The following is a 20,423-nucleotide window of genomic DNA, read 5'->3' as shown; positions in this document are numbered from 1 at the left end:
TTTTATTCAACACTGAAAAAATAACAATCAATTTTTTATTTTTGATGCACAAGAATCAATATGATAGTGACAAAGATTAATGATTCTTAAGTTGCTGTGTTATTATGCGGTGAAATTATTACATTTTCTTAAAGCAATCCGCATAAATATTTTAAACTATTTTTCCATTGTTCACTTGCGTTCTAGCAATATATAGTCTTTTACAATTGTCGATACTCACTTTTGAGTTATTCCTTTCGCAGTCGTCGTTTCGACTATATCCGATAATCACGCTCGCTTTCTTCGACAAGATGAGGATTACGCGGCAACATTTCTTCTGGACTATTATGTTTTCCTACCTCGTTGAAATTCGCTGCCGTTTTCCCCCGTTAAATAATCGCTCAGACAAAGACTTTTTCGTGGATATCTTAAGCAAAGTGTTGCAAACATCACAAGCGAGGGACGCTCTTTTCATACTACGAAACGGAAAAATAGATGATATTCTCGATAAAATATTCGTGGCGACAAGTCAACGAGTACCAACTCTTTACGTAAATGCGGATCAGACGAAGCCGTCTCAAGTTTCTTCCTGCGGAATGTCACGCGATCTAGTCGTGTACACCTATGTCTCAAAGCGAGAGCCGGATATCGTCGAAGGCGAGTTCATAGCCCAAGATATGAAACGCTTCATTCACGATCGCGTCCGGCCCAAGATACTTGTACTGATGATACTTCGACAACCGTGTCGCAATCTCGTAACGCTCTTTCGAGCGATGTGGTCGAGGAACATTCTCGACGCGATCGTCGTAGAATATTCCGGAGTATCGGAGTATTCTACGATTGTTCATCGATACAACCCGTTCACCGACAGTCACAACGATGAATCGTATTCCGAAAATAGTGCATGGTTCACGGACAACTTTCCAAATATGCATGGTTATCCATTAGTTTACGCTTTTACTCGTCGACCGCCGTACAGCGACATTGTATCAGTCACGGAAAAAAAGTTAAAAGGCGTCGATAAAATCCTGATTGATATCCTGGCGGACAAAATGAATTTCACCAGTGTTCCCAAGATAATACAAAAGCACAATGCATACTTCAAAAGGATGTCTAATGGCACTGCATCTGGTATCTTGCCCGATATAGCTTCTAAAAAATACGACGCCCTTCTGATTACGCTGCCGATGTGGGGAAATGTATACAAAGAGTCACCACCTGCTATACAATATACTTATCCTTACTTTATCGAGAATTGGTGCTTCGTGGTACCGAAGATGCTCGTTAAGCAGCATTTTATGAGCGGCATTGCATTCCAATTGTTTGTCCTGAATTTCTCGATCGTAGGAATCTTCTGGTTGTGCTCAAGATTAATGAAGTTCAATTCAAGTAGATGGCATCTCGTGAAAATTGTCGGTATCATACTGGCCACATCCTTTCCATCGGTGTCCACAAAATTACACGAGCGAATCATCCTTCTCAGCATTTTCGCTGTCTACGCATGTTACTCCTCAACCCTTTTCGCCGAGTTGACGAGCATCAGTTTCAAGAGCAATGACTACGTTAAGTACGATCGTTTACAAGATCTAATAAATTCCGATCTCGTATTAATGATAGACGCAAATATACTGTCAATTATCACGCAATATAACAGTGCCTTTAAGGATAACATTTACAAATCAGGCAAGAAAATCGTAAACTTTATTTATACAGACGACTGCCTCAAAGATTTACTGATCTATCAAAATGTTACCTGCTTTATGGAAGAAAATTGGGCCAAATTGTTCGCAATGAATAACAAGCAAGATGATAAGACCATGTTAAAGACAACGAAACTCTGTTATCTATCGCCACTGGCCGGTAATGTCTTTCCCGAAGGATCGCCTTATATCAAACGCGTCAATGAATTATTTCTAATGCTCACAGAAAGCGGTATTCGCAATAAGTGGTATCACGAATATCTGCGGAATGAGACGAAGGAGACAACTATCCACATAAATCGAAAGCAAATGAATTCTATGCACGTTCATATACATCATTCGATGATTTACATACTGATAACGGGATACTCAATTTCTGCTCTCGTTTTCATCGGCGAACTGATTTGGAAATATTTTAACATCAATTTAAATTTATGTTGATTTCAATAATATATCATTTACTGAGAACTTGGCAAAAAATTTGAAGAAGAATAAACAAAAATGGATTGCGATATAATTAAGGCAAATAATGCTACATTTTGTTAAAAAATTTGTTACTACTTTAATAATCAGAGACGGATATTGATTAATATTATGATATATGAACTTGAAAAATTAGTTCCCTCGCGCATTATCGAATAGAACATTTCTGTGAAATTTATGATATAACGCACTACCGATGGCGACAATAACGTGTACTTTAATCACGTCTCGTACTTTGCGGGACGCAGTTAATCTTCGTTATTGCTCGTACGTCCATCGCGTCCTCGACGTGTAATCGTTATATACAGCGCGAGATGGACGCGAACAATTTTAATCAATGTAACAGTTTCCTCAAACGAGTGGAACGCCTCCGATCTGCGAGCGTATCGTTTACATGAGTCAGTCTCGCTTAGGTTGAAAGACGGCCCTCGTTTCGGGAACGAAATCACCAGCCTAAAGAGCGGCCATGCTTCATGCTTATTTTTTCCTCAAAAACGGTCAATTTCGTGTAATCTTCTTGCGAGAGCGGGGCGTGGTCGGACCACAGGGATACTCTGGTAGGCAACTACGACGTGTGTCATTAACCGAATCCTTTGAGCGACCCTGATCGGTCTCTGCTTTCCTCCCTCCCGCCTTACTCATTTTCTTTTTTTCAAGATTAAATGAATAAAATTTAAAATTACGAAAGGGTGATTCAATCTCAGACTGTAAGTTAGAGACGTACATAGCAAAAATCTTTAACACTTGATGTCAATATTTTAAAAATTTCAGAAGTGGAAGAACAAAATCAAGAAGTTTCATTAAATGGTTTCATTAATATTACGATTAATGCAGGGCATCTCGGAGTATTAAGTGCAGTTATTTCTAGCATTGTGGCGAATACTTCGAGATTTCTTACACATCTTTCATTGTCATTTCGCACTAAATGCGCGTCCGCACTAAATCCGAGTGACCTAAATGTTCATAAGCACTAAAGATTATATCACATGAAGAAATTAACGCTTAATATCAAAGGCAGCTCGAAAGATCTCACAATTTTCTCATTCAAAAATTCTTTCTATGATATATGTCTAACAAAGGAATCTCGCGAATCCGAAAATTCTGATTTTGATGAAACTTAAGATATATATGGAGAGTCAATAGATGAATATAGAAATTTTCTAATTGCGGCCCAAATGATTTTAAGAGCTGAAAGCATTCCTATATATGTAAAGCGGTTTTCTGTTCGATATATCTCGAAACTATTTGAGATATCAAAAAATGTTTTATACAAAAATGTTACGGTAAAAATAACCATTTTAACCTTTAACCATATTAATAAAAATTAAAAAAAATTTTTTTCTTCTTTTATTTTTGAAAAAAAAAAAAAAATTATTTTTAATTTTTAATTATTTTTAATAATTTTTTCCCCAAAAAATTATTTTTTATAATTTTTATTAATGTAGTTAAATAAAGCTATTTTTCATAAAATTTTTATATAAAACATTTTTTAATATCTCGAATAATAAGTAGTATTGCTTGTAAGTACGTCAATAAAAAAATGCGTAAACATTGTGCATATTTTAATATTCCAAACAAAAAATGTTCAGGTATTTCCGTTAACGCGATTTGAGCGCGCGAGAACGTAAAGGGGACATTTTAGTATCGCACTATTAAGTGATTAATTTAAAACTTATTAAAAAGACTCGATGTTATCGCAGTAGGAGCAGTCTGGTCAATTGTCGACCAACACGCGCTCTCCCAAACGAATATCGATACAAATTCATCTTCACGCGTGATCGACCGTAAACGTAACTTCAAGAAGTAGAGATGGAGATACCTTCCGCTTTCATTCCACTTCTGGCCGACTGTTCCCGCCGCAGAATCACCCTCCACTTCCGCCTAGCTCGGCAGCCACTCCTTTCAGCAGCCTCCGTTGATACTTCCTCTCACGCGCGTGTATCTCGTCAGTCGGCCTGAAGCCACGTGTGTGCGCTTGCTCGAATAGTTCCCGCGTCAACGACATATCGGACAGTGTCGTTTTGCATTGATGAAGTTAATTGCTATTTATCTAATTGTTATTTCTAATGACAGATAAAAATCTCCGCGCAAAGTTACTAGTGCAAGAAGGCGATTACAGTTCACGATATATTCGTTTTTATTTAATCATCGATGAATAGATCGCGTTGCCTTGTTTTAGAGAAAATGATGTTTTTGTTATATGCATTAAGAAAAATAGTTTATAAATGACACATGCGATTAGGAACGAGAAAGACAATTAGATAGATGAAGAGACAAGTAGATAATTAGATAAGCGGAATAAAACAATAAATGACGAATTTCGGAAAAGCTGAAGAATCTGTTGATTTCTTCGTGTTTCATAAGACTGATATGTAATGCAACTCTGAGATATCAAATTTCATCTTATCGAATAAACGTGATAAGATATTAACGGTTGTAATCTAAAATTCATATAAGATGGAAATATAGCGACGGGATCTGGCTCGCTAATATTAATAATATGATGCCGATTCAAAGAAGAACCGGAATATCTCATCCGAGTTTCATCGATCAAGCTTATCGAAAAGCGGCATGATTCGCCGCCAATATCGGCGCACGGGAGAGTGCTTCGAGGAAGAACAAAGATATCGCTACGAACTCTAGGTAGCTCTCAAAGGTGAAGACAAGACAACATCGGTTGTGGAAGACGTCGGGAGAACTAAAAATATCAGTCGGTTGCGCGATTGGTCGGCCGACGTGCCTGCCACATCGTACTCCACGCTAAACAATTTTACCGGCTGGAAAAGATGAGAGTGATATCTCTCCGCGTGCGCGGGGTGAAAACAGAGTTCGTCTTTAATCTCGCGTACGACGATTCGCAGTAAAACCGTCGGGTCATTAAGCACGATCGTCGTTACCGCAAAGAGCTAGTTGACAGACCGGACATTCACGAGAGACGCGATCGTGATCGCAACTTCACGCGTGATCCACGGTGAACGGAACTTATTCAGTTGTCTTCGTCTATTACTCCCCGTTTGCACTATTCATCGTCTGCTATAAATGCATACTGCACCAAAGATCGCAAGTATTATTACAATGATTGGAATATTAAAGCAAAAGTTATCAGTTTCCTCGTCGCATCTATTCGAGGATCTTGGACGTTCTTGATACATCGACGAGCTTCTTTGTATGCTGAAAAATTTCGGGCTATTTATTCTTTCGGATACACCGTTGAAATACACCGGGGTAAGATTTCGCTTGTTGATGCACGTTATTTAGGGAACCTAAGCACATGGCAGTGAAGGCTCGCGTTCTCCAGCGGGCGAGAGACGTCAAGTGTGATCTTTTGATCTTGTAACGATTTGCACGCGAGAATGAGACGTTAAACAGTCTCGTCGGAAATAAAGTAACTAAAATGCATGAAACGTGTATTCTTTTTTCTTACGTTCTTTCTTAGTTGGCCGGTTTGAACGCCGGCTGGAAAAAATATAAATTAAGCTGCGTTATAATAAAAATCTTTGCTGCACTGGATAATACACGGAATGCTTAAATTATAAAAATTTTGTACGTGATTAAATCACGTATTATTTTTTATTCTCAAAAAGAGAACTTCTTCAAATATACAAATAATATAATTCATTCGACTGATTATCTGAATTAGTACTATTGTATAATTTTTCTATTCTAATAAAATAATTCTCTTTGTAATTTTAATATTACATTACGTCATTAGGTTGCTTCAAAGAAGATCTGTCTGTATCGGATTTCATTACATCGCAGATCGACGCGTCCGGTCTTAAGGCGCAGGGTCAAGGCCGAGACGCTACCTTGCGGCGGATTCGACGGAGGAGACCGTCGACAGTGTTCGAAGCTCCGAATCTCTCCCCGGGATTCTTTCATCGACGGTATTTTACGGCGCGGTTGTTTGAAATTCTTCGCGCGGAGCCGCGCCCGTATTTATAGATCTGCGGCGCGTAGGGCCGCGTACATACACACGCGTTTACGCACGCAGCAGCTCCTTCCTCTCGAAGGTGGAAAAATAAGTAAGTAGGTACGTGGAACAGCCGGCGAACCGGAGCCACATCGTCGTCGTCGGGCTCACGTCCGTAAAGCGCGAGCACGTCGCGATCATGACGCGATGCGTTCGCGAGAGGAGCACCACCGGCTTGTCTCGCCGACGAGCGCGTCCCCGTCGCCGTCGAACTGTCTGCGCTGGTCGCCCCGCTGGCTGCGATCCGCCAAACCACTATTTCCGGGCATGATCGCCGGCGCCGCGATCCTCCGGATCCTCATCGTCCTGCTTGTCTTTGGCCACGCGGTCGACGCCGACAATTTGGTAAGTATTATACATCCACCGATAAAAAGTATCGCAACCGCAAAAATCTAATTTTTTTTTTTAATTTTGCAAGTTTTTTTCCCACGAAAAAATTGTATCAGTTAGGAATTAAATGTTGAATACAAAATTATATGAATTAGGATTATTTATTTTTTAATACTATTGATAAAATAAGAGGTTGTGAATTTAAATAAAAAAATTCAGATGCAATATTTATTGCTATCTTGCTCTATAATATTTATATATTTTTTATCTCATCAATAATATTCCGGAATTATCGGAGATTAAATTAATTATATAATTAAAGTAGTGAGAAATCTTATAGATTAAAATATTGCATATAAGAAAGAAAGAGAAAAGATTATTTATATATATATTAAGAAAAAGTATGAGATATACAATGTAAGTTTTTGCAGCTTCGTGATGAATTTAAAATCGATTATTTATCGAATGAATTACATGAATGTAATTGAGTGTATCTTTACGAAAGTTAGAAGCAGCGTGCAGAATTGCATCGTTAGCTGAAAAGGTTCTGGAATTACTAACTGCAGCATGGTAGACAATAATTTTCACGACTGCAATGTATTTTAGCCTTTGAGACCGTAAAAGTATCGACTTCGCTTCGTATTACGGGAAGTGAAGACTTCTGGCCGATCGAAAATTGATCGTAAAATCATTTAATCGAGGAAAACAGGATATTAAACGTATCTTGTATCCAGCTAATGCACCATAAGTTTGGATATTTATCGTATATAAATTTATTTAATTGCTTGCCGAATCTATATAATATTTAGCACATCCAATTAATATATATTCTAATCTCAGAAGTCGCGCGTAATCTCGCATTCAAATTTAATGTAGGATAAATTAATATTGACTCGAATATAATAATATAAATTTGTGAAATTACACTTAATTTAAAATTCTTGTTATATTTTATTTCTTGTTATATTGTATTGACTTATTCTTTACTAATAGTTTAATTAAATGCTTTAAACAAATGCTTTTAAATTTATCGAAAAAAAATCAAACATTTTAACATTTGACTACGTGCATATTCAATATAAAAAAAAAATATTGAACACATACTAAACATTATTTTTTAATATACGCTGGCTAATGTAGTACAATTTAGCAAAGATATATTGGTAATTAGTAGATGGGTTAAGGAAGATAGAAAGGTTGAAGAGGCCTAAAAACAATCGATAAAGCATCGTGTCAGCAGAAACCTAGCAATACTAACGCAATTACCAAAGCAGAGAAATCTCGTTTTAGCTAAGCACGCTGGGATAATTACTGTAATTTTCGTGACCATTCTTAGACTGCAATAATCATTTACAATTTCGAGGTTAATATGCCGACACGTAAACTAGTTCTATTGCTGGCAAGACCGGTAATAACATTGCTCGAAATCCTCATCTTGCAGTTAATTGCTATGATTTAAAAAGAGATACGTTAAGATGGGGGAATCAACGAAGTATTTATACTCTGCAAAACACACGGTTCCGTTACAGGCATGGCAGAAACACAGACGCGCTGAAAATTATATGTACTATGCGTGGGAGAGGGAAGTGTGTGTGAGAGAGAAGTCACTTAGACAAACAATACGCTATACTAGAAAAGAACGCGGAAGTGTCAACTTCTAAATTCGAACAGTAATTGTTCTTACGTGATGTTAGAGTAGGCATCAATTTGTTAAGTAGAGTTTACAAGAGTACAAGAGTTGTAAGAGTATGTATTTATTTTTCCTTTTTTTTTTTTTTTCTTCTTTTTACGATTAAAAGCACGATTCACGCAGTACGTCTCTCGGAATATTGGCATCTAAAATAAGGATTGCTCAAGACAATATTCGTAAAAATATTGTATTGATATTGAAAATTTTTGGTAACTTAAATCTTGCCTTGCTCTTAAGTGAATCTTAATAGCAAAAATCTCATCTTGTAGTGTCCTGTTTCGATTTTATTAACAATTTTTATTTGATACTGAACAATTGTTTAGAATAATATTTAATATTATATAGTAGAATATTAAGATTATATATTTAACAATATATAATCTTTATAATATATAGTAATTTAAAATACTTATTACTATTTATGTTATTCGTTTACTTTCCAAAACGTTACACACACACGGGCGTGCGCGCGTATATATGTGTATGCATGTAGAAAGATTATATATCGTTAAATATTATTTTAAATAATTGTTCAGTATCAAATAAAAATTGTTAATAAAATCGAAACAAGACAATACAAGACAAGATTTTTGCTATTATAAATATTATCAAGATTAATTTTGATAACTCGTGCAACCCTATTTAAAATTTTGCATTGCAGTGATTAATTTAAACATCGTGCTTTTTGCCGCGGTGATTTTTTATTAAAATTCAACGATGCATGTTTGAATGCCAATTTTTCCGCGATAAAACCCTCGCCAGTTATAGCAACGCGGGTTATATTTGGCCAGACGAATGCAATTCCGATTTCTTCGACTTACGATGTTGCTGCGCATGAATGATATTACGTCACAATCGGACATTCGCAAAATCGTTGCTCGTTCAGGTTATCGGGCCAAACACGATCGTTTTATCAGCTGTACCGAATAATCAGCTAGCTAGCTAGCTAGCTATTGCTACAACCGGAAAAACTTTACGAGGTAAAAGACAAAAAGATAAACATATTTGTATGCACGTACAATAGAGAAACAGATAAGCGCTTATCTAAATCTTCTCTTGCTTATCCGATAGTGCGTATCATCGGGCTAACAGGCTAATTTATAACACAGTGTCAAGACGTTACACCCCGTAGGTGTTGGAAGAGCAGTGCTTTTATGTCTCAACTCGCGTCATCTTGTCGACTGTAAATTTGGGTTTGTTAGAAATAATGAAATAACGAATATTTATTTCTCTAGTTTTTATACGACGATGGCGATATCGCGATCTGGATCTAGGAATACAGACGTGTCTTTCAAGTTTCTTTATTTTCTTTTAGCATTTTATCAAGTGAAAATCCTTTTATTACTATATCGATTAAACTGATGCTTGCAAATTAATTAAGAGATTTAACTTATCTCCCCCCCCCCTATTATTATTAACTGTTATCCCTCCCTCTTTTTTCAGATCGTTTATTAGCATGTCCTGCCATGCGAATATTATTGATAAATTGAAAATTCTCTCTCTCTCTCTCTCTCTCTCTCTCTTTCTCTTTTCTCAAATATTATTAAATATCTTAATGTATAATCCTTTTTCAAACTAATATATAAATATAAAACCAGCACTTTTAAATATATATCCTCGACAAAAGTATTTTAAGATTAACGAATTCAACATGAAGAATTTTTGCGGATATTAAAAATCTCAGGAATGTTTTATTAACATAATCTTAATATATCGTAAATATTATTTTTCACTGAATTCTTTTCGAAATTTAAAATTTTTCTTTATAATTTTATGTAATCGTACTAAATTATAATTTGATATTTATACATACAGTATATATTTTATGTGAATCTTCTGCGTGTATATAGTATGCATCCTTTGCTCTTTGTCATGGAAGAAATGTTATCACGACTGAAGGACAAAATATTAATATAATAACCATTTAATTACGTATCACTTAATCAACGCATGTAATAATTCTTACTTTCTACTGTGAGAGAATAACTTGATTTCATCTATACAATCTATATCTCCTTAATAATTCGTGAAGAAGACTATTGATGTGAGCTCTAAAGTCAAAAAAATCGCATCCCAGAAAATAGAATCAACCGCGATGCCGATTTTCCAATTAACAGTCGCCTCTCAGCTTTATAACGAGTGTGTTCGGACATTCGCAAAGGTGATGTTGCATCAATCTCTCGCTAAACATCTCTCGACTTTCTAATCGTGTAGGTATCATTAGTCGACAGTTGACCTCGGCCGTGTTACTACGGGCAACCCGCGGTGAAACTTCCTGTCGCGTTATCCGCGGTGATGCTCGTGTACTCCATTAGAACGAAAGACTCTATCGGAACATTTCAGCAGCGGCTGTTTCCACTTGCCCGAAGAACATTATCGCGAACTTCAACGTCGCGATGAAGAAAGCTCATTCAACGAATGATTTCTCCGCTGTCACATGTGAAAATCATTTTTCTGCCAAAAAAAGGTCAGTGCAGTTGTGTATAAATAGTGCCACATTTTTGCGCTTAGCACTGAGAACGTCCTTTTATTATCAGCAAATGCCAATAAAAAATTCAATAAAATTAATATTGAATTTTATTATTATTTTAGAATAAAAATGTATTTCATGTCCTATTAACAATTTTTTTTTATTATTACGCTTTCATTATCCATTTCAAATTTGTATAAGATTATAATTTATTCACACGGGCTTACTCGTGATAAATTCACCGCGTTCAGTAATAAATTGCTATTTTTCGACACGAACAGATGTCTGGAACATTACATTCCAAGCCACATTAAAAAAGAAAGTCCATGCGTGCTGCAAATTAAATTGTCTAATACCCGGAGAAACCTTCTTTCGCTTCATTAGGCTTCGCAAAAAAAGTTCTGTACCGCGTGCTTTTCATCGGCGCAAGAACAACCGGGAAAGACTGGAACGTTTCGTTGGCACCCCGTGGAGAATCTTTTCCCGCGGGATTCTCCGAATGACCCGACAGTTTCTTCTGATGAATCCAGCTCGATTAGCTTCTTATTGCGTATCGTGACGACTATCGCGTGGAATTTCAGCCCGTTGTCGGGCAGGAAGTATGTGAGTCTCGCGGCTGATAAAAAGTTGTCGTCGTCAGGGAAAGAAACGAGGTACCACGCGAGACTCTGGACGAGGAAGATGAAGGGAGGAGAGGTGTAAGAGGCCCCGAGAGAGGACGAAGAGAGCATAAAGAAGGACGAGGAGAATGTCGCGTACGATGTCCCTTTAGAAGCATCCCGAGACTTGCAACCGCGTTTGAGATCACGTTCGTCTCTCCCTTCCCGTAAAATCCGTCGAGGCTCGTCTCTTCCCCGTCTCATCCACTCCACACACTTGCCCGGCCCCGTCTCTACTCGTCTTCCTCGTGGTTTCTTTACCAAGATGTTTCACGTCGTCTGTGCCAAGAGACCGGCGATTCCATTGTCTCATCGTTGATGTACGCGGGAAAAGCGATCGCGATACCAACGGCGGAACGAATGATTAGAATTCTGCGATCAGCCGGGAGTTTAATGCATGATTGTTGAAGTCTCTGGTGTTCCATACACATTACTGCTCATGACACGAATTACTGTCTCACGTTTGATTCATCGATAAGAGACGCATGACTTGCTTAAGTAAAGTTCTATTGCACGTGCGTTTCAATGGAATATTTGTTTGATGATATTTGTCCGTGAAAGAGGATAAAGTTCGAAGAACAAGAAATTTTTTAATCTTCCATGTATTACGTGTCTATTATTATTCATATGTCTACTATTATATATATATAACACTTCAAATGTTAAATTATAGCTTATGTCATATAGATCAAACTATAATCCACAACAGAAGAAAGTAATAGGATTTTGCATGTAACAACTCCAATTACACTGTTTATACAAGTATATATAGCGGGTAATAATGTTTAGAAATTACATTTATAAATGATATCTTTAAATCTATAGGACAGGCGCATAATATTATGGGCACGATGCATTGCTGCATGTGACATTGTGCCTTTGAATTTAGCAATCGTCGTGTGGGAATGACTCGAAACAAGTTATTCCGGTATAACTCGTATACGTACAAAGAGTTGGGCTTCATTAATATCGTGTATTAACTGTCATTCGTGTAAGTTTTTTTGTGCTAAATGAATATACCGTTTCCCTATAACTATTCTATTCAAGAGAACGCGACATCACAATTTCATTAAATAAATCTGATTGCTTTGACAGATTAATTTCGCAAAATCAGATGATGAGTAAATTATTTTCCACATGGAATATGCAAGAACTTATTTATTACTAAGACACTTTATCCTGTGTTTTTATAGATGCCAGATATTAATTAATAAATAAAAATATCAATTTTTACAATAAACAAATAAGCCATATAAATTCTCTAAAATTGAAAATTATGAAAGCGCGCTTCTCAATTCTATCGCATCTAACAAAAATGAAATGAGGAAATGATGACCAGCCATTATGAAAGTTCCGCATAGCGTAGCGATAGAATACTTGTAAAATTAGCCGCGGGCATTGATGTATCTCGCGCAGAATCTTTCATGCGAGGGAATGCCAGTGTCAAGGAACAATAAGGGGTTACGCAGTCTTATAAAGCGGTGGCGTATGGTGTCAGGCAGAGACGCTGATCCGGAAATAACCGTGGCCATAAATGCAAGCCGGACGCGTACTATACGTGGAAGAACGAACACGAAGGGAACGGCGAGTGGAGAACGGATGGTTAGCGATGGTTAAAAGCGCTGCAGGTGACTCCCTTTGCCGCCGTTCCTCAAACGATCATAATGGCCAGTTTTACGGTCTAAATTCTCCCACTTGAGACGCCGACGCAAATTAACTCCTTGTGAACTTGGCTTTTACCGTGGATTTGAGAAATCGTCTCCCGAATCTTTTATTTGCCGCTCTCTATTTACGCTTACTGAGATCGCAGAGAAATTTCGACAGCGTTCATCCACGAAATTAATCTAATTACTAACTTAATGTGTATATGCATAACATATTTCCGATATAAATAGCATATATATAAAAATTTTCATAACTGGATCCGCTTTCAAGATAATTACATCATGAAGGATATTTTTAAAGTTCGAAGCGAATGAGAGAAGAAAATAAAATATGAAAAAGCGCAGTCAATTTTTTGACCTAAGTCGCAAATACTTGTAAATAAATCCTATACGCGTGATTAATGGAAAAGAATAAATAATAAATACGATGATATTTGTGTGATCATAAATAAAGTCCATAAAATGCGATCTTTCAGAGGAATATCGATATAGCTTATTGTGACATTAATGATCAATTTTAATGTTGTCGCAAGAATATTTTATATGAATTATTATCAATATTTCAAGGATTTGAAAGAGATATCGTAAGAAACGCGATATTTCAACGAGCTTGGTAAAAATTATTCTGTCATGTTAAATTATATATTAAACAAACAGTAAATCATACAACACAATGATCTTCCCGCAGCATGGAGAGATTATGAAATATGTCTATGGAACTTTTGAGAGAGACGTAATAAGCAGATAAAACCGTTATTGCGGTTAGCAATAAATTCTGCATATTCTCACTCGTCAGCAAGACGATTTAAGAAATTACGTAATGCGTGACGTGTTGGATGTATATTGTACCGCAAATAAATCAGAAGAAATAACGAGTAAATTACAGCAAATAGTTTAGTGTGGCTTATGTTTTAAACACATCGCGCGAAAGAGAAACAGCTTACACTTGTATAAAAAGTATAAGGAAGTCACTTTCATCATGGACAATGTTCGTGAGATAGACGAGGATTTTTCAAAACGAGCCGCGCGCGTTTATTACTGCTATTAAAAATTTAATTAAAACAGAACAGTATTTATGAGTTCTCGTAAACTTTAGCTTGAAAGGCATCGGACGCTTACATAAAGCAAGAAGTGGCGCAAAAAGAGAGAATTAAAATCGCGTTGTTATGCCTGGCAACGAGTGCACGTTGCCAAACGGGCTTCAAAGCGTATGAATTGTTCCTAACAGCTGTCGATGCAACTGTACGGCATTATTGAACTTTATGACGCTGTCCATTACTTTAATCGATTGTTGGCAGAAGAGAATAAACGCCGATTGTAAATTGTGGTCCCATTGAATGATACGAGTTTAATATTACTTGTATATATGCAACAATTGTGACAATGTCGTAATGATCATTCTGTTATACGTGTAAGTATACTCTGGCAATTATGTTTCTCTATAAATCGATGAGCTTGAATCAATCATTCCAGCTGTGCCAAAGCTGTAATGCAATCGTAATTTCTCTTAAGAATATATAAAACGAATGTGTTATGACATATAATTACATAGCTATACTCAAATTACATCGTGATTACACGTCAATGAAATTATAATTTGTCATCATTAGAAACGTGCGCGTTTTTCATGTATAATATATTATGTAATCATTTCTTTAGTTAATTTTTCTTTTGCCAAAATTTTCAATTTCAACTAAAATTATTAACAAGATCTTAGAAATATCAAATACAGCGAGAACGCTTTTAGTTTTAAGAATAACATATAAATCAGATCACGAACTTGTCATAGCAAGCATACCAATTGACAGCGTACGAGACAAACAGGACCATGAGATATCACATTAAATCTCAGTAACAATCCTTCATTAAAAAAGTTTCCAACCATTTTCGGCCGAAGAGACTCGATGACGTTACCATCTAGGGCGGGGGAGAACGTCAATGAATGCGAAACGAATCTTTCAGCGACTTCTCCTCCGTCTTCGATTTATATGGAATTGCGTGTGTAAAAATTTTTATTTATGTAACTAGAATTATTACAATTTATTACAATTTTAGAAATTTTGAGTCTTTGAAAAATGAATATATTTTTGAAATGACTAGATTTTTTTGCAGCACAATTTGATAAAATTTTTTTTTTTTAAATATTAATACAATATTATTAAAAGTACTTAAATTAAAAAAAAAATTCAGTTTAAAAATTTTTTTTTCAAATTTATGCAAATATTTACAGATTTATGTTTTTATGCACAATGTATATAAAAGCGGTCGTTTATCATATCCGAAATAAAAAATACATTTTTTTTTTATTAAACGTTAATAGCTATCTGCTATCCAAACAATTTTTCAAAATAAAAAAAAATAAGTAAATGGCGACATGTCGAAAAAAAATTGCACACAGTGTATGAAAATATAAATCTGCAAAATAGTAAAATTTTCAAAAAAAATTTTTTTTAAGCTGAAAATTTTTATTTATATACTTAATAATATTGTATTACTATTGTAAAAAAATAAAAAGTTTTTATCAAGTCGTTGTGCTATTAAAAAATCTAGAAAATGTACTTTTTCGAAAGTTCAAACAGGTATGCCTCTTTAAGAAAGAATAAGTTAAAGATCAATATGCACAAAAACATAAATTGTTCTTACAACATGAAATCATTTACTGAAGATTGTTGAAGAATTGTCTAAGAAACTATAGAAAGTATAATGCACAAAGTTGTATGTCAATGAAAGCGTACATCGTGGTATCAATGCGTCGATCTCGTAATATTAAAATATGCGCAGACACGGTGGGCAGAGACCAGCCACGATACCATCTACGGTATAGCTCAGGCGTTAGCTCGTGAAGAAGCTTCCGAACCTTTCTTCATCTACCATTCGACCTCTGTATCATGTTTCTTCGAGCATTCATGATCCAGATTGGGTCATAGAAATGGTAATTTCGAATTACGTGTGCCGTATATCAAATACGCTCTAACAGTTTTAAGCTTCATAGCTTGCATTTATTAATTTTCACCAAAGCATTCATCGATCCATTTTCATTATTAATCTTTTATCGTAATATGTATTTTATAAATATATTAAAAATCTCGATCGTGTGTGTGTGTGTGTGTGTGTGTGTGTGTGTGTGTAGAGCAGATTACGCTATGCAAATAGATTTAAAATGAATTACTTCTTCGTGGAATAGATAGGAAAGTATGAACAAAAAGTAGTAGAGATGTATATAGAGATATATAGATAGATGTATTAGATTCTATTAGATTCTTCTCCCTTGTTTTCCCGTGAATTAGAGAATAAAATTCGTCTGCTACCAAACCGCAATAAATATTGAGAAATCACAAAGTGCTCGCTTGACAAATTAAGATTTCTATAAATTTAACGCAGTCGTTTATTTTTTTGAATTTTTTGAATAAAGATTCTTCGACATTCGTCGTGCGGTCTCGGCATAAACCGTAAAGATTTTCAAATGGTCGCGTCGACAACAAGACAACATGCTCTTCGACTTCACCCTCCGGAATTGTCTTTCCTTTTAGCGGTATGAATTTTTTGCGAGATCGTCACCGAGATGCAAGGTACCGCACGTCACAGCCTAGTTTGGACACGCTAACCTTGTCGCATATAAATTTCATTCGCTCCATCGTTGTCTTTTCCATGTCGTTTCGTCTTTTTTCATTTAGAGTTTTTCTATCTCGCATTCCACCTTTGGACAAGTAATTTTGTATTAAATCATATGATTTAATTAGGCCATAATTTAATACTGGATTACTAGACAATTTCTCAACTTTAAATCTATTAATTTTATTATGCTTATTATAAATTTAAAACATCATGTCAACTATATTTCTCTTCTTCAAAAAGCATCGGTAGCAAGTACTCTTTAATAACAGTTAACAGTTATTTAAATTCTAAGAGCTATACGATGTATACGAGAGAGACATTATACATGGAAGAGATATATCTTCCTTTTATTTCTATTATGAATTCAATACTAGATTTCTCCGAGATAATCATTCTCCATTAGGTAATCAAGTTTTGCATTATTCATCTCGCACATAATATTATATCATATGTAGGCCGTTAAAAGAACGCTTCAAGTACCATTTTAATCGTGTCTGAATCCAAGTGAATTATAATGAATCATCACGGCTCTCTGAACTATTGCGGAGATTTAAAGCGTACAAATATTTCGAGGAGCTTCGATAAGGCGCAACGGTGAAATAACAGTAATTTTATATACCTACACACTCTGTCAACTACGGTGACATCGCGTAATGCATGATTAACGCCGACAACGGTTACGTCGTGATGCCATTACCAGCAGACAAATTGAGTTTAATATCGCGACTTGGGCGTTACAGCCTTGAAGACTGACGATATTAGAACCAGCCGAGTGCTGACCAGATCGTATCTATTAAGTCTATCAGTCTAGGACAGATAATTTCAGAATATTTTAAGGTAATATCATATCAGCATACAATCATTGCCAACATATAGGAGTGCTGTAGGAGTGATGGATATTGGCGATATGAAATTTTCATCGAGATCCTTCCTCTCATTAAGGCAATGTGATCGATGTGAACTAATCAACGGATTAATGTATTAGATGTGTATATAAAATAATTATCAAAGTTCGCACAATATTATATAAAAATATTATTGATTAAATATTGTAATAACAATATATCGATTAAAAATAAATAAATCTATAAAAAATTATAAATTATTATAAAAGATATTATTATAAAATATAATTTTGATAATCAAAAAATTTGTATAGTGTAATTTTATTATTAATAATGTTTGAAAATTGTTTGTAGAATGAAAATAAGACATTTGTCTTTGAAATTAAGGATGATGTAGATCTTCATTCGATCAACCAGCCATCTACTGAGGAATATTTACCAAAGAATAGTAAGTATGTGTGCGCATTACTTTGTTTTTCCATAAACATTTTTCTCTTCTTAATTAAAAATATTTTTTGCACAATCTTTTTATTTATCTTTATAGAAGCGACAAAATTGTTGCATTTCACGAATTGGAGCGAATGGTCAGTATGCGATCGGCATTGTACACAAAATCGCGTCAGGAGGTGCCGATCGAAAAAAACTTGCGGATCAACTGTACTTAGGGTAAAAATATATGAATATATTTATGATATATTGCGAGTGATCTTTTAAAGATCGAGATACAGATTATATGACAAAATATATTCTATAATACATACACACATATACGTGTACTCATTTATATTGAATTTGCAATAATATATAAAAAGAAAGTTTATGTGTAGATATAAAAAAATTTTCGTTGTTATATATCGTATTATATAATTATTATCATATAAATAAATACTAATAGTTTGTCATGATATATTAGGAAGAACGCGGTTGTCAACATAATAGAGAAGGTCGTCGAAAGCGATGCAAGCAACGCCAACGTCGGAGACACCGACGAAGAGATGAAAGATTTCACGTGGTCCAGGTGAGTCGCGAGTATACACTTGTCTCCTCGATGCAAATCGCTTTCAATTTTCAATTAATAATACATGTACGCTTTTTCGGCAGATACCTAAAGAAGCACAGCCTAGGCATGGAAAGCGAAGAGGTAAGGATATTAAAGAACATGCCGGAGGACAATATGGGAAATGGAGCAAATGGTCACCTTGCACGAGGCTGTGCACTACGCAACGTCATAGGTATACTATATAAAATTTATACAATTATGTAACTAACGTCAATGAATATGTCATTCGATACTGATTAGATGGTGCAGAAAACCTGGCATCTGTGGACGCGACGTGATACGAGAGAGCGCCTACTGTTACGTCGAAGGTAGCTTTTGCCAAAGATGGATCCATCGAAAAATTCGTGGTAGCCATGAAGAAGATGGCGAAAGTAAATACTTTGAACAGCACTCTGTATATTGAGAAGAGAGAGTATAATTTTTTTTTTATTTTCTAGATTTGGTGTTGGACGAGTTCGAACTCAATCCCAACACTGTGGATAGTTTTGCTACGGAGAAGAATTCATATACTTGGAAGTGCGGAATGGCGAATTCTCATAAAAGTGCTAGATTATCATACTTCATGCGAATTATCGGCGGCCGTCCAGCTACACCTGGAAGTTGGCCGTGGCAAGTGGCTGTGTTAAATCGATTTCGAGTACGTTATATAACAACAAAAAATCTTACATTTTTTGCTAAATCAACAGCTGTAGAAATAAAGTTATAATAAAAGTTATAATAAAATGTAAAATTAAAATTAGAATAGCACAAAAATCTAAAAAATTATAAATTGTAAGAAAAGAATTTTACGTTGTTAAAATCAAAATTAATTGCCTTTATTTTTCCAGGAAGCTTTTTGCGGCGGAACTTTAGTATCCCCACAATGGGTATTGACGGCCGCACATTGCATTAGGAAACGTCTGTACGTTCGCATTGGAGAGCACGATTTAACAATGAAAGAAGGCACGGAATTAGAGTTTAGGGTATGAATCGCGATCAAAGAGCTCAATAGAAATAATTTTATGTTCCATTGTGATTAATTTTATGACTGCGTAGGTGGATTCAGTGATCATCCATCCGGAATACGACGCCGATACTGTTGATAACGATGTGGCTCTACTTCGTTTACCAGTTATCTTGACCCCATCTCCCTCGAGAGGTATCGCATGTTTGCCTGCGCCGAAGCAGCCTTTACCTACGAACCAGTTGTGCACCATTATCGGTTGGGGCAAGTCCAGCGTGACGGATGATTTTGGAACGGATGTGCTGCACGAAGTCAGAGTACGCGATTTCATAAATCAGATATTAATAAAAATAATAATAATTTAATTGTTTGATAATATAATGATAAAGATACAATCGTAATTACATGCGATTTGATAAATAATATAAATGTCAAGTTTGACTTTAGGTTCCAATAGTGTCATCCGAAACTTGCCGAGAGGTTTACATGGATTATAGAATCACAGACAATATGTTCTGTGCTGGTTATCGCCGCGGAAAAATGGATTCTTGCGCTGGAGACAGCGGAGGCCCTTTACTTTGCAGAGATCCTCGAAAGCCCGATCATCCATGGACAATTTTTGGTATCACTAGTTTCGGTGAAGGTTGCGGCAAGCGCGGTAAATTCGGTATATATGCGAGACTATCTAATTATGTGCGTTGGATTACAAAAGTGATAAAACAGGCGGATGAATGAATACACTTATTGTTAGAAGTTATGCCTAAATTATAATTGTAATTAGTATTCACATGAATGACGATAAAGATAGAAAATATGATAAGGTAATCAGATTACAAATTTTAAGTTATATCTCAATTTATTAAGATAGCAAAAAATGCAAAACTGCATTTGAAAAGAATAAATATAAAGCTAATTTTATGCTGCACTCTATTATTATAACACATAATTTACATTTTCTGTAAAAATATGTTTGTATGTTTTTATATACAAGGAGTTACGGAATGAAGAATAATTT

At 35.5% G+C, this 20,423-nt stretch overlaps 1 protein-coding gene across 2 annotated transcripts; it reads left to right on the top strand.

The window, feature by feature from the left end:
* Nucleotides 1-4,162: 4,162 nt before the first annotated feature.
* LOC126848384 (transmembrane protease serine 13) lies at nt 4,163-20,406 on the top strand. 2 transcript variants are annotated; one of them, XM_050589248.1, is made up of 11 exons: nt 4,163-5,387; nt 5,922-6,477; nt 17,760-17,853; nt 17,950-18,071; nt 18,319-18,423; nt 18,507-18,637; nt 18,706-18,836; nt 18,903-19,102; nt 19,293-19,427; nt 19,501-19,725; nt 19,856-20,406. In XM_050589248.1, exons 2-11 carry the CDS (start codon nt 6,280-6,282, stop codon nt 20,141-20,143), a joined length of 1,629 nt encoding a protein of 542 aa, XP_050445205.1. In that variant the 5' UTR covers nt 4,163-5,387; nt 5,922-6,279; the 3' UTR covers nt 20,144-20,406. The 2 variants fall into 2 exon arrangements, with proteins under 2 accessions (XP_050445205.1, XP_050445204.1); XM_050589247.1 differs by having other exon boundaries at nt 5,875-6,477.
* The last annotated feature ends 17 nt before the right edge of the window (nt 20,407-20,423 follow it).

The sequence above is a fragment of the Cataglyphis hispanica genome, chromosome 3, assembly GCF_021464435.1.
Source record: "Cataglyphis hispanica isolate Lineage 1 chromosome 3, ULB_Chis1_1.0, whole genome shotgun sequence".
Lineage (NCBI taxonomy): Eukaryota > Metazoa > Arthropoda > Insecta > Hymenoptera > Formicidae > Cataglyphis > Cataglyphis hispanica.
This window is presented reverse-complemented; position numbering and strand designations above follow the sequence as displayed.

What these genes read in the sequence shown, in the direction of transcription:
- LOC126848384 (XM_050589248.1), top strand. Translation starts at nt 6,280, where the DNA reads ATGCGTTCGCGAGAGGAGCACCACCGGCTTGTCTCGCCGACGAGCGCG. An exon ending in GCGGATCAACTGTACTTAGG is followed by an intron (nt 18,072 to 18,318) that starts GTAAAAATATAT and finishes ATGATATATTAG; the next exon opens with GAAGAACGCGGTTGTCAACA. An exon ending in TGCACTACGCAACGTCATAG is followed by an intron (nt 18,638 to 18,705) that starts GTATACTATATA and finishes GATACTGATTAG; the next exon opens with ATGGTGCAGAAAACCTGGCA.